Source organism: Arthrobotrys flagrans, assembly GCF_004000055.1.
Source record: "Arthrobotrys flagrans strain CBS H-5679 chromosome Unknown unitig_1, whole genome shotgun sequence".
NCBI lineage: Eukaryota > Fungi > Ascomycota > Orbiliomycetes > Orbiliales > Orbiliaceae > Arthrobotrys > Arthrobotrys flagrans.
In genome coordinates this window covers 4,093,121-4,105,050 of record NW_027137556.1, presented here as the reverse complement: position 1 = coordinate 4,105,050, position 11,930 = coordinate 4,093,121, and the positions used below count along the sequence as shown (strand labels likewise).

General features: G+C 43.8%; 3 protein-coding genes across 3 annotated transcripts; 2 read left to right on the top strand and 1 right to left on the bottom strand.

The window, feature by feature from the left end:
- Nucleotides 1-4,067: 4,067 nt before the first annotated feature.
- Nucleotides 4,068-4,448, top strand: DFL_009229 (uncharacterized protein; the record flags this gene model as incomplete). Its single annotated transcript, XM_067639083.1, has 1 exon — nucleotides 4,068-4,448. One exon carries the CDS (start codon nucleotides 4,068-4,070, stop codon nucleotides 4,446-4,448), a length of 381 nt encoding a protein of 126 aa, XP_067486907.1.
- Nucleotides 4,449-5,011: 563 nt separating this feature from the next.
- Nucleotides 5,012-7,661, top strand: DFL_009228 (uncharacterized protein; the record flags this gene model as incomplete). Its single annotated transcript, XM_067639082.1, has 3 exons — nucleotides 5,012-5,504; nucleotides 5,641-6,743; nucleotides 6,843-7,661. The coding sequence occupies 3 exons, from the start codon at nucleotides 5,012-5,014 to the stop codon at nucleotides 7,659-7,661; spliced, it is 2,415 nt and encodes an 804-aa protein (XP_067486906.1).
- Nucleotides 7,662-9,106: 1,445 nt separating this feature from the next.
- Nucleotides 9,107-10,360, bottom strand: DFL_009227 (uncharacterized protein; the record flags this gene model as incomplete). The annotated part of the gene is made up of 5 exons (XM_067639081.1): nucleotides 9,107-9,329; nucleotides 9,397-9,537; nucleotides 9,793-9,904; nucleotides 9,970-10,053; nucleotides 10,132-10,360. The coding sequence occupies 5 exons, from the start codon at nucleotides 10,358-10,360 to the stop codon at nucleotides 9,107-9,109; spliced, it is 789 nt and encodes a 262-aa protein (XP_067486905.1).
- Between the last annotated feature and the right edge of the window lie 1,570 nt (nucleotides 10,361-11,930).

Below are 11,930 nucleotides of genomic sequence, written 5' to 3'. Positions count from 1 at the left end.
GTGGGCATCCGATTTTCGGTGCGGGTATATATGACGCTGAAAAAATATCGGGAAAAAAATATATCCCGGCTTCAATTGTAAGTCGACTGCAAGCCGTATCATAAAGGAACTGAAGTCCGGCCAATAAGGAGGGATGTCGAATTAGAGTACGCAATCCTCATCTCGAAACATGGGAACGTAACATTGGTAAATGTTGGATGTTCGATGTTGGTGGTACAGCCAGCCTGCAGATATTAACCTTTCGCATGGGAACAGGTCGTTAGTTGGTTCGATTGGCCAAGTTCGGCTGTAACTACTCTCCAAACCCTGTCGTGACGCCTTCGACCAAGCACATGTATCTCCCTGTACTCATCCGGTAGTTGCGTTCAACAATTTTTGCAGAAGGCTCCGGCGAAAGTCTTGATTCGCCCTTTTTTTTTTTTTGCAGAGAAAAAAGCCTGTCCATAAGTACTACAAGTAACATCCACATTTGCAGGCTTTTTAATGATGATAGTCAATATAAATACCACTTTTTATGGAAGGATATTCGGACTGTCTATCTAGAGGTTGACATGGGCTGGTCTGGGCTAAGCCCATGACTTGTGTTATGGGCTGCTCGGCTTGTTTTCAGCCCATTTTTGAGCCTCTTTCAAAAGCTTAACCTTTTTGGAGCCCAAATAAATAGTTTGAAAATGGGCTCTGAAAATAGGTTTGAAATGAATAGTTTTTCTATTTCAGGAATTATCGCCGTATATTCTGTCCTACTCCAACTGAAGCCGATTCATTTTACTAGCTTCTAGTGGCTAACTCATTGATAGAATTTTCCTGTCGTTTCTGTTCTTCCTCATATACTCTCAAACTCATGATTGCTACATTACATTAATATCGACGATTAACATTCGAGAATTTAGGTTCCTTACTCCATATATAGACTAACTTACAACATATTGTTGAAGGAAGTAAACTGCATCTACGTGGTGTTATCACATCTTTAGCGATATTAAAGACCCTTTCGACATCAACAGAAGTAATCGAGACGGCGAAGATATCTTTGGTCATCTCAGATAGAATGGGGTATTTAGACGAGTTCCTTTTCTATTATTCCAATGGTGGCTCTTTTATCTAAATTGTCCGTTAGTGGTTTGCGGTTTGTATATTGGGCCGAGTCTTCTTCGAAACAATACAAGCGTTAAAATTATGAAAGTGTAGGGAAGATTGAAGTAGGAGTGATGGTTTCCTTATTTATATGTTGATGGTCTCCTATTTATATACATTTAGTCGGTCATGGGTGCCGTCTAGTTCAGGTCCTCTTGAGGTTGCCTATGAGCGTGCCTATTGTTTGTGGGGTCTGATGGACCTTGCGAGGCGTCTCTGACTAGTGGCTTGGCACTCGCTTAGCGGCGTGCCCTTGTCAGAAGTATGGTCACATGATGGTATTATTAGTGTTGTTGTTGCATCGCGCCATCACATGTAATCAAGAAGAATAATCTGTAGATGGTATGGAAGCAAAGCGCCCCAATAAGGGTATGGAAGGAAAGCGCAGCGCCCTAATAAAGGTATGGAAGTGAAGCTCTAAATAAAGCTTCACTGATGTAATATAAATAAAAAGCATTAGGCCACGATATAACTAAGGAAATCCATCCCACTTACATATCACCGTCCCATATACGTAAAATCCATAGATCATCAAACCAATATAATCAACAAAATACGCAAAATTCTGACAACTTTTTCCACCATTCACTGCCCCTCTCCAGATTTTACTACATGTGGGCCCTTCAAACCAGTCTTAAGTATTAGGTGGAGCAAGAAACGTTCGAAACATCGATCACTGAGTCTTCCGTGACGTCGACCTTGATCGTCGATAAGAGTGTTACTTGTCCCAAGTCTTCCTGTCCAAGTAGCAATCCCTAAAAGAGCTACAGCTACTCTGGCTATCTGATTCTCAACTCTCTTATTCAATCTCTTAAGCAGATGGGTTTTAATGTGTAGCCAATAGGCAAGTGAATTATATTATAGATTGTATACCAGGCATTGATTTAGATAAAGCTACCAGTTATCTAATTCATCTTTATCCAGTACAATTGTAGTTCAATAATAACAGAGATTTTCTTAAATAATCGATATTCTAAGAAATATTACGCGTCGATGTGACAATGTCAGATTAGAAACACCATCCACCCCGAAAAAGCCGGCATCACCATCTCTTTTGGCATCCCTTTCACCGTCATATTGGACTACGCAGTTTGGAAGGCTAATCAACAAGTTTAGTACACTAAAGTAGTCCAAATAGAGTTTGAGTAATTCAGTAGTTTAGAAAAAGTAAATAGACCAAAGCTTAGACCGCTTGAATGGACTGGTGCCCATTTGAAGCTCAAAGCCCAAGCAATGCTCATAAGAAGGAAAATGCTATTTCGGTAACCACAACTATTTCGGTAACCCCACGTAATTATAAATTATAAAGTTTACTGTTATTCTGTCATTTCCACCATCATACTACTGTCACTACATATCGAAATAACGATGGATGAAGACCAGAACCTAATGATAAAGTTTCAGGATACCGCTTTGGAGGATCTGGAGGTTGAATGATATAATTACGGAGTTCCCGATCTCACTCTGACCTTTAATACGCGTGGCTTTGTCTTTGAATACCTGCGTAAGTTTGCTTTTGAGAATAGATACACCGTATCCAAAGCTCCTGGGAGCCATATCTTAAAGCTTAGGCTTAAGTGTGACAAAAAAGGTCACTTCGATAACTGCCAGAGGCGTCCAGACGTCTCAATCCCGCGATTCACCGAATAACAGCCTCTAAGCTGATCGACTGCCCCTTCCTCATTACCGTTAACTGCCAAGCCGATCAGAAGTGGTACATCAGCCCAACAGCTCCGTATTATAACCACCCGCTTACTCCTGCTAAAGTTATGGTCGGAATTTCGAGCTATCGTCAATTGACAAAAGATCAGCAGGCTAGGGTAGCTACCCTGGGTCTCAAATTGTCACCTCGTAAATTTCTGCTTGTGATGCGGGCTGAGGACCCCGAATTTCACGCAATCGCAAAGGATATATCGAATATCATTGAAAAAGCTCGACAGGAGAAGGTGGGCGGACGATCACCAATTGAATATCTCTTCGATTACCTCGAGGATTCATACAATCATGCCTACAAACTGGAAGCCTTGAATCGCGTTACTCATTTATCTGTTACCTTCCCGGGGCTATCAAACTTACGAAGCTTCACCACTGCGTTATCGTTCTCGATAGCACATACAAAACCAACCGGTACAAAATGCCGTTAGTGCACGGGGTTGGCGTTACCTCCTGCTACAAAACCCTCACTTCGTAGTTTTCATAAGTGGGGAGGCCCAAATTGACTATAGCTAGGCTATCAACGCTATGAAACAGGCTTTCGACGTCACACTAGCAGTTTTCCTTACCGATTGCGATACTCCATTAATAGCAGCTATTTTCACTCATTATCCCACTTCTGCCAACAATTTGTGCGTCTGGCATGTTAACAAAAACTTGGCTGCGCATCACAAAGGATCTTTCAAGACCAGGGAAGAATGAAAAACCTTCCCTCAGAAGCAGACAGTCATAACCCAGGCTAATACAGAGGAAAATTTCGATTCTAAATGGAATAACTTAAAGCTCAATCCTCCGTCTCCACCGAAGGCTATCGCATATCTTCAAAACACATGGATTGGCCTTCACAAAGAAATATTCGTCGCCTTCTAGACGAATAACCATCGCCACATGGGGCATATTATAACATCCCGAGCAGAGGGGGCCCACACACGTCTGAAATCCTGCCTCGAATCGTCAACTGAAAATCTATTAACAACCTTCGAAAAGATTGAGGACGCTCATAGCAATGAATACAGAGAGATTACAACTCAAATTTACAGGAGATGGGATGAAGCAACCACATTCACTCTCGGAACAAGCTACTAGCGAAATTATTAACAAAAATCTCACAATATGCTCTGAATAAGGCGTTAGATTAGTACAACCTCTTCAAGAGTACCCCTACTACCACTTGTACAGGTACATTCACTTAAATATGGAGTATCCCATGCCGCCATCGTATGAAAGAGCGCGAACGGCAGAACAAGCCATCTACTATTGAATATTTCGACTCACAATGGCACCTCAAGCTTCCAAGTTCGGTTGAAATTACGCAGCCTATCGAAGATATCCCCGCCGAAGCTAGGCCCTTGATTCTAGAACCTGCCGTCGCCGCTGCCAAAGGGAGACTGCCAGGTGCCCCTAATAAACGCAAGCGTGAGGACGACCCGGGGACTTTCGTTATTCGAACATATGGAGCAGAAGGAAGTTATCGACCGTGGAGCGAGTGGAAAAAGTGTGGCTACTGTCGCCAGGCTACCGTTCCAGCTCATAATGCACGAAGCTGCCCGAAGAAGAAAGTTGATATTGCTGCCGCCTTCAATTGCCCCAAACTAGTGTAGCTTCATGCAAATTAATACAATCTGCATACGTTAGTCAGCAAGTCACGAGATTTCCTATCACAGGATGGGAAGCACGACGCTTTGACAAGCACGGCACGACGAGACACGACACGCCCTCAGTTCGGCTTCAAGGTGTTAATGATTATGATTACCATGATGTATATATCTAAGCTCTTTTTGTTACGTTCAGAAGATGCATTAATGAACGAGAAAATCAAGCCATCCAGAAAAGTACATAAATTTTCATATTTTACAACCGAAAACATCACGTGATACACCCTCGATCACGTGGGTTTACCGAAATAGCATTTCCCTAAGAAAAACCACATTGTGCCTGGAGCAACACAGAATTTGTTTTGAAGTTCAATTAGAACCCGGCCCACGTCAAGGCCTACCTACGTACATTAACTTGATATCTTAAATATCGATCAAGCCCGATATCGTCGATTTCAGAGCATCCGCAATACAATGGGGGCAACTTTGTCAGCGATAAGACGAATACGCGACAGCCAACCTGGACGATCAAGCAATCAAGAATTTACTGCGGGGGGTTGGCCCTTACGATGAGCACGACACGATGTCTTCAGCTCCTGGCGTCTCGCCGGAGCAGGCCATCGGCTAACCTGCTACCGCTTCTTACGATTATTCCCCCCCACTCTCCATTCTCCCTGCTACCCCTTGCTGCCCTCCGTTTCTCTCATATTCTCTGTACTCCTGCCACGTATTCGCGTCCTGCCATCCTCCAAACCGGCGGTCAGAAATGCCTTTTCCGAACCAAACGCGGGGCAAAGAACGAGCCACGCCATTCGGTCAACAAAGCGGAGCCCGCTGCAAATGAAAACACCACCGGAGAGATCAAAATCCGTAATTCTGCCGCATCAAAATCCGAGCAGAATGAACCAAGCTCCCAAGCCGGCCAGGCAAAGTCGGCCGTAGAGGAGCCGGCCGCTGAAGAGACCGAAAGCTGGGATAAATACAAGGTGCTCCAACTCATGCAGAGGCGGCCTGGTGAAGAGGAACTGGCAAGCTTAGCAGAAAAGATAATCAGTCAGAATAGTAAGTGCAACTCTGTATGCCATGCTAACAACCATGGCGTCCTGCGATATTTGCGGCCAATGCGTGCCATTTCATGGCTCCTGCTGTGAGAGGATGTGTCTATTTAACATATTGTGATGCTAACGGTTCGTTACAGCTGCTGCCCCTCCACCACAAGCATTAGCACCACAGGCACCACCGCCGTCAGCACAGTCAACCAACCCATCGAAAACAAGGGTAGAAGATGTTTTTAGGGCCGGGATCAAGTACCAGGTCCCGAGGCCCCTCTTACGCACGAGCGGTACGGAGTGGGCATTCCAACCACACCCGAACCTTTACGAGACACTTGCAACGAACGTTTTTCAGCACTATGCTCACTATAAGCGCGACGAGATTGACAAGACATACATTCCCAGCTATTTCTATGTTGGGGGTGCCAGAACCGGAAAGTCGAGAAGTGCCTCAGAATTCGCCTCTTCGCTTCGGGAAGCGATCGAAATTGAGCCCCACGCTCAACACCCCCTCTATCATGAGCTTTCGCAGAGGCTGAAAGCACCTTTTATATTCCATGTCTCGTTTGAAAACGGGACATCGTTGGGGCGTGAAGAATTCAATGACCTCTGGAATGCGATCGGTATCAGGATGCTACATCAGTTACTTGACGAGCCTTTTGAGGTTATCAGCAATCGATATTCCGCAGATCCTCGTGCTATCTTTCGACTCGTCGCGGCGGCAGAAAATGTTGACTTGTTCAACAATTTTACCGGGATTTTGATTATCGACGGGGTTCAATCGGCTTTTATCGGGCCTAATGACGGGATGGATAAACAAATCGCCTTTTATGGATTATTAAGCCAGATTAGTGGTTTAAGCTTGATGTCACGGCGTGGTTCTCTAGCCAAGGAAGAAAGAGAGGCCCCGTTTATAATGACATGTGTCACCGCAACCCACTTTGGGCCGATTCAACAGTTTTTAGCTGACAGTCACCGTAATCGTGTATATCTACCGCTCAACCGGTTAGATCCGCCGACTTGGAAGAAGGATAACCTACTAGTCTTCGATAAATCTCCTGTCACTAGACTTCTCATAGAGGATCTCGGTGGGCATGCACGGGCGATTGAGCTACTCGCCGATGAGCTAGCTCATTATCAAAATAAGCCCCAACCAAATATAACCGACTTGGCTAATAAGGTCTACGTTCAACTACAGAACCGCTACCATGAGGCTCTCTCCGCGCTAGAAGAGCATATCCTTCCTATCGTACAATGTATCCTCTCCAGGCAACAGATTAATCCCCGAGACTTAATCCCTGGATCAAATCGGCGATGGGAAGAGGTTACCGCACACGGACTCATCTAGTTTGAAGCAAGCGCCAATTCGAAGATCAAGGGGTATCTTGTAGCCCCTTATATCTGGCTCTGGACGCTTGCTAGACTATCGCCCTCTGGGGATGCCGAACGCCTATGCAACTTCCTAAGAGATTGGCAATTTAACGATTATGCGGAACTTCTCTACCTTGAAACGCGTAGAGGGCTTTCCGGAAATTCTAACTGGCAAAGCTTTGAGGCATTCTGTTGCGCCTTTCGTGTTTTACGGTCGCTAGGATTTAAAGATAGGCAGGAGGTTCCGTTAAAGGTCCTGTACTCTGGGTGCAAATTCCCGGTCAATCACGGGACAGTGATAAGCCGACAGCTCGAAATCGCAGAAGCCACCCACCAATATAGAACCGATTCGGCGGTGGACAATCATAATACTGGTACGCCGTGGACGGCTGAAGAAGTCAATACCCGGAGGAACGGAATTCTGAACGCAGATGCTCAGCTATCCCACGTCATCCGCAACGGTACAAGCGCGCCGGCTGGCGACTTCTTCCTTAGCATCGAGATACCTGCCCAGCAGGGTCCGGACGGGAAGGGTAGCATGGGCAAAATAGTCCGCGAAGTAGGGCAGTGTAAACTTACTCGGAAGAAGGTAACTCAGGAGATATACGATGTGGAGAGGAAAAAATCGGCTGGGCCAGACGATATCTTTATATTATACACGTCGAGCGATTGTTCAGATAACCTCGTCCTGCCAGACCGATCCGGGATTGTTGATGCGTCTTGCTGGAATTCCTATTTTGGCCCCTTTGCCGGTCGCGCATACATAGCTTTGAAGCACACCAGTTCCCAAGATTAAAGAACGATTTTTCAGACTTTAAACGCCACATCCGTTACATGTTGGGCACTGTGGTGTATATCCCTTTCGCCAGTGGTTTCAAAATGCCACACGTTTGATGTGTTGGTGGTCTTGGCGTATCTTGACATCGCCTCTTACCCACGACGCTGTGCTATGGCTTACTGTGCGATAGTATACTATAGTGTGCCATAGTACTTATACTCACGGACACGTACAAAAATGAAAATTTCACCCCGCTCCGTCTCGAAAGACAAACAACAAAACGCTATTACAGTATCATGGCTTCAAAATTACACGATATAAAAAGTAAACAATACTTATTTTGACACAATAACTCTTGTAATACCATTTGTGAAATTAATGGGTTCCAAGTTGCTGAACCCTCCTCTACACCTGTCCTAAGTTTCCTTTGCAGGATTCCCAAAACAGCCTAGCGTCTTTGGCTAATCGTTTCTCAACTTAATTATTCAAGTCTCAATAGGAAAGCATGTATTCGATGAATAAGCAAGTTGTAACACAGTAAAGAGTAAGAGGCTCTTTACCGTTCAAGTGTATTGGGCAAGTTGCTTGATAATGTTACACACCTCCGAGCCTTATCGGGTTTGTGCAACAATCAGAGCACCCAGAAATTCCGTGTGGTCTGCCAAGAACACAATCTTGTGTGGGCATGGGACCTCAGTTGGTCTGTGAATCTCACAATGTCCGACCAATCCACTTACAGTATAGGACGAAGATCGCAAGAATTCCATATTTTCCTGAAAATTGCTTCATTAGGAAGTCACAGGCGTGAAATACTTAAGTACTTACATTCACTAATATTAGAAAGGGGCAAATTATTCCAAGTCAAATATCAGCATGGAAAAAATATTGAGCTTGAGCGCTAGAATAGGAAGTAAAAGTCTAGGGCATTATACTAGATTGCTTGATTGACATCCTTCCTACATGCAGAGGGGCAATATAATACAGTAGCTCGACTCGGCGAGCCTTGTTAACCGCAAGTCCTTCTGGGCATATACTGTGCAACCAATTACTAGTTAACAGCTGGTTTTATAGACGTAGTTAAAAGAGCAAACAAGGCTGCATATCTCAGGGCATCACGAGCAGTCGCTTATTAAAGTTTACACGCCGCATTGACAAGTTAAATAGTTCTATATAAGAGTGTTTATACGAGTCAGGGTATCGGGTACCGGACTTACTAGTGTTACACCGAGAATATGAAACGGGACTTGTATAAATAATTGGTCGTTTGAGAAAATATAGAAAATCGCATTCAAACTGCTAAGTAAATTCTTTGGGAGATCGATGTATGAGAAAGCGTGGGTACATCCTGCGCTTAGTAAATAAGAAAACTATCACTCCTTGCAACTATCAATTTCATAAACTAATTCAACCTGATCCCCTATAGCATGCAACAATATCCTCTCTCGATATATATCGAAGATAATTTAAGTCTTTCCACCACGTGGAATAGTAACGCTTTTAATCTTCTGAACCGGACTTGGTTCTTTCGGCTTCACAGTATCCAAAGCCGCTCTGGCCGGTAATTTAGCCCACTTCTCAGGCAACCACTTTCGTATTTCAGGAACACTTTCTTTTGGATTCATAACAAATCCTGCGTAAATATTATGTTTTACGTCCGGTTTATGAGGAGATAGCGGTGCCGGTGCACTAGTATCATAAATTAGATATGAGTGTTCATTAAAAACATTTTACTAGATAAATTGTTATAACTCACCCATTATAATGCAAATCAACCAAAAGACCTCCCCGCCTATTAAACCTCGCATTCTCCATCAAGAAAACACCATTGCCCGGAAGTACAAGTTGATTCTGATTCTGCAGTGCGGAGATCAAAGAATTCGTAACCGAGGAGATGCTGTTATCAAAATAATGAGAGATGGCGGAATCAACTCCTTGGCAGTAATTAACGAATTGGTCTTCATGGTAGAAGCCATAGATGAATTGTGTTCCTGTCGTGGTACTGGCTGATTCCCCATCGGGATGATATGAGTTATTTGTAGGCCGCTGTCGTTGACAGCGCCTAGAGCGAAGTTTATATGCCGCCGCTGTTTGTGTTTTGTAAGTGGTATAAAATACAACTGGTGAAGACTAATGTTGGAGTTTTACTTACGATCCACCACCCCAAGAAGCCACGTCGTGAAACTCAAAGTGGAATACATTCTTTCCAATCAAGGAAATCTTCTGGCCACCCTCGTCGAAAGTAAGCGTCGTGTTGGATTGTGCTAGTGTTTAACTCTTTATTGGCAAGTAGAAACGTTTAACAGCAGGGTCACATGCACAAGCCTACAAATTTCAGAACTCGAAACAGTCCAAACACCCTTCTCATCCACAACTTCGTTAGTAGCCGAGACGAAGCCCAAGTCCAAGAAGGCTTTTCATCCCCATCAGTCGACCTTGTCCAAGAAAAAGTAGAGTCCGAAGCAGACACACTAGGATTATTATTCCCCACGTGATAACAGCAAAGACACATTGGCGTCTCCACTGTCATCCGCAAAGGCAAGGTAGGGAGTATCAGGATTAACTAGGGTTTGCATGTTAATTTCTTGGAAGAGAGGGAGAAGCAATGTATCCCAGAAAATGTTCGAGTTCATGCAGAATGTGGCCCCGTTTTCTCTGTTAACGAATGGGCCGGAGTAGGCGAGGCCGGCTATCTCTAGAGGCTTGTTAAAGTCTGCCATGGTTAGATAGCAGAATGCATTTCGGTCGAAGCCGCCTTGTCCAGATGTGCTGGAATAACCTGGTTCGATCCATGGGTAGTTGTAATGATCGATGGATGTTGGAACGAAGGTAGGTGCCACTCCGTTAACTATAATTGTCAGCCGATACTCAACTAAAACAAAGTCCTTCGCATATATAATACTCTATTATATATCGTTGAGGAAATTTCTTACTTTGTGACGGGTCATTGCCAACAATAGAATACCCCAAAATATTCTCCGGAGCTCCTTCTGACCACTCATAGTATTAATCCATTTTGAAATGAACATTCCAAAGTTTTCTTTAAGTTCTCCAGGCTGATTGTCCCAATTCAAACCTCCAAAATAATTCCTTGTAGCATCAAAAGTTGCGCCGCCTGAGATAGAGGACGCGGCAAGGAAGAGTTTCGCAATGGAAAAGGTACCATTGGGGAAGCCGACTTTAGCTACATGCTCATCATACTCCGAATCCCCCGGTTTATATGTCTCGCTTCCTATAAAATTCCCACGTCAGATACAGATGCTATGATTAATACCGAAAATAAATAAGTCTACTAACCAACCACAACAGGAAAAACGATATCCTACCCCGCAAGACTAAAGTCCTTAGTATCATCACTATCCGCATCAATATAAAGTTCCATCTGACCAGTAAGAAACTTGAGGTGATAAGAAAGCTAGGCTGAGTTCTGCCCATAAACGTTCAATTCAATCTGAGGAGCATCTAGATCCCCGCCAAGGTACTGTCCATGCGATTTGTAGTTGAACTTAACTAGAGGAGATGACTGGTCGGCAAGTTGCCACATGTTTCTGAATGTCTTGTTAATTGTATCTTGAGTTACAAGGAAGATTCGATCGTAAGGGGAGGGATTAGTATCCCAAATTTGACTGGTTGTGAAGTCTGACATTTTGATAGATATATCGCTTATATGTAACGAAGAGAATTCTATGAATGAACTATTGAAATTTGCTTAGGTAATCGGAGTCGTACAGCAATCTATGATTGAAGTCTATAGCTAGAGAAGATGGAATGGATTCAAAGAAGGGCAATGATCCCACTATATATAATTTCTAGGTCGTTCAATCAATATAATTATGTATACAGCTGTATACAATATAGGCACCACTGAGCTCCTCGACCTTACCAAAGGATTCGAATTAGGTTGGTATATGTGAAGAATTCCCTGGTAGAGGCTGAAGGGATTTTAACCGGGTTGACGTGATGCTAGTATACTTGGAGACATATAGGCCTATGGTATGTGACTTTGTGAATGGAGTTAGGTGGGAAAATCCAAAGCTTGTGCACGCAGCGACGGGAATAGACGCTCGTCATAGTAGTTGCACAGATATTCGGGTATCCCGATATATACTGAGGTATTTTAAGATGCATTGTTGCTAAAAGCTTTGAGCGATGATGTTGAAGTATAGTAAAGCATTAAGCACCTAGAGTCGCCGATAGATATCTACAAACACCTGAGAAGTAATGAGTGAATGAATAACCCCAAATTTCTAGATGAATTTTGCCATCAGTCTCCACAAACATATATTCAAG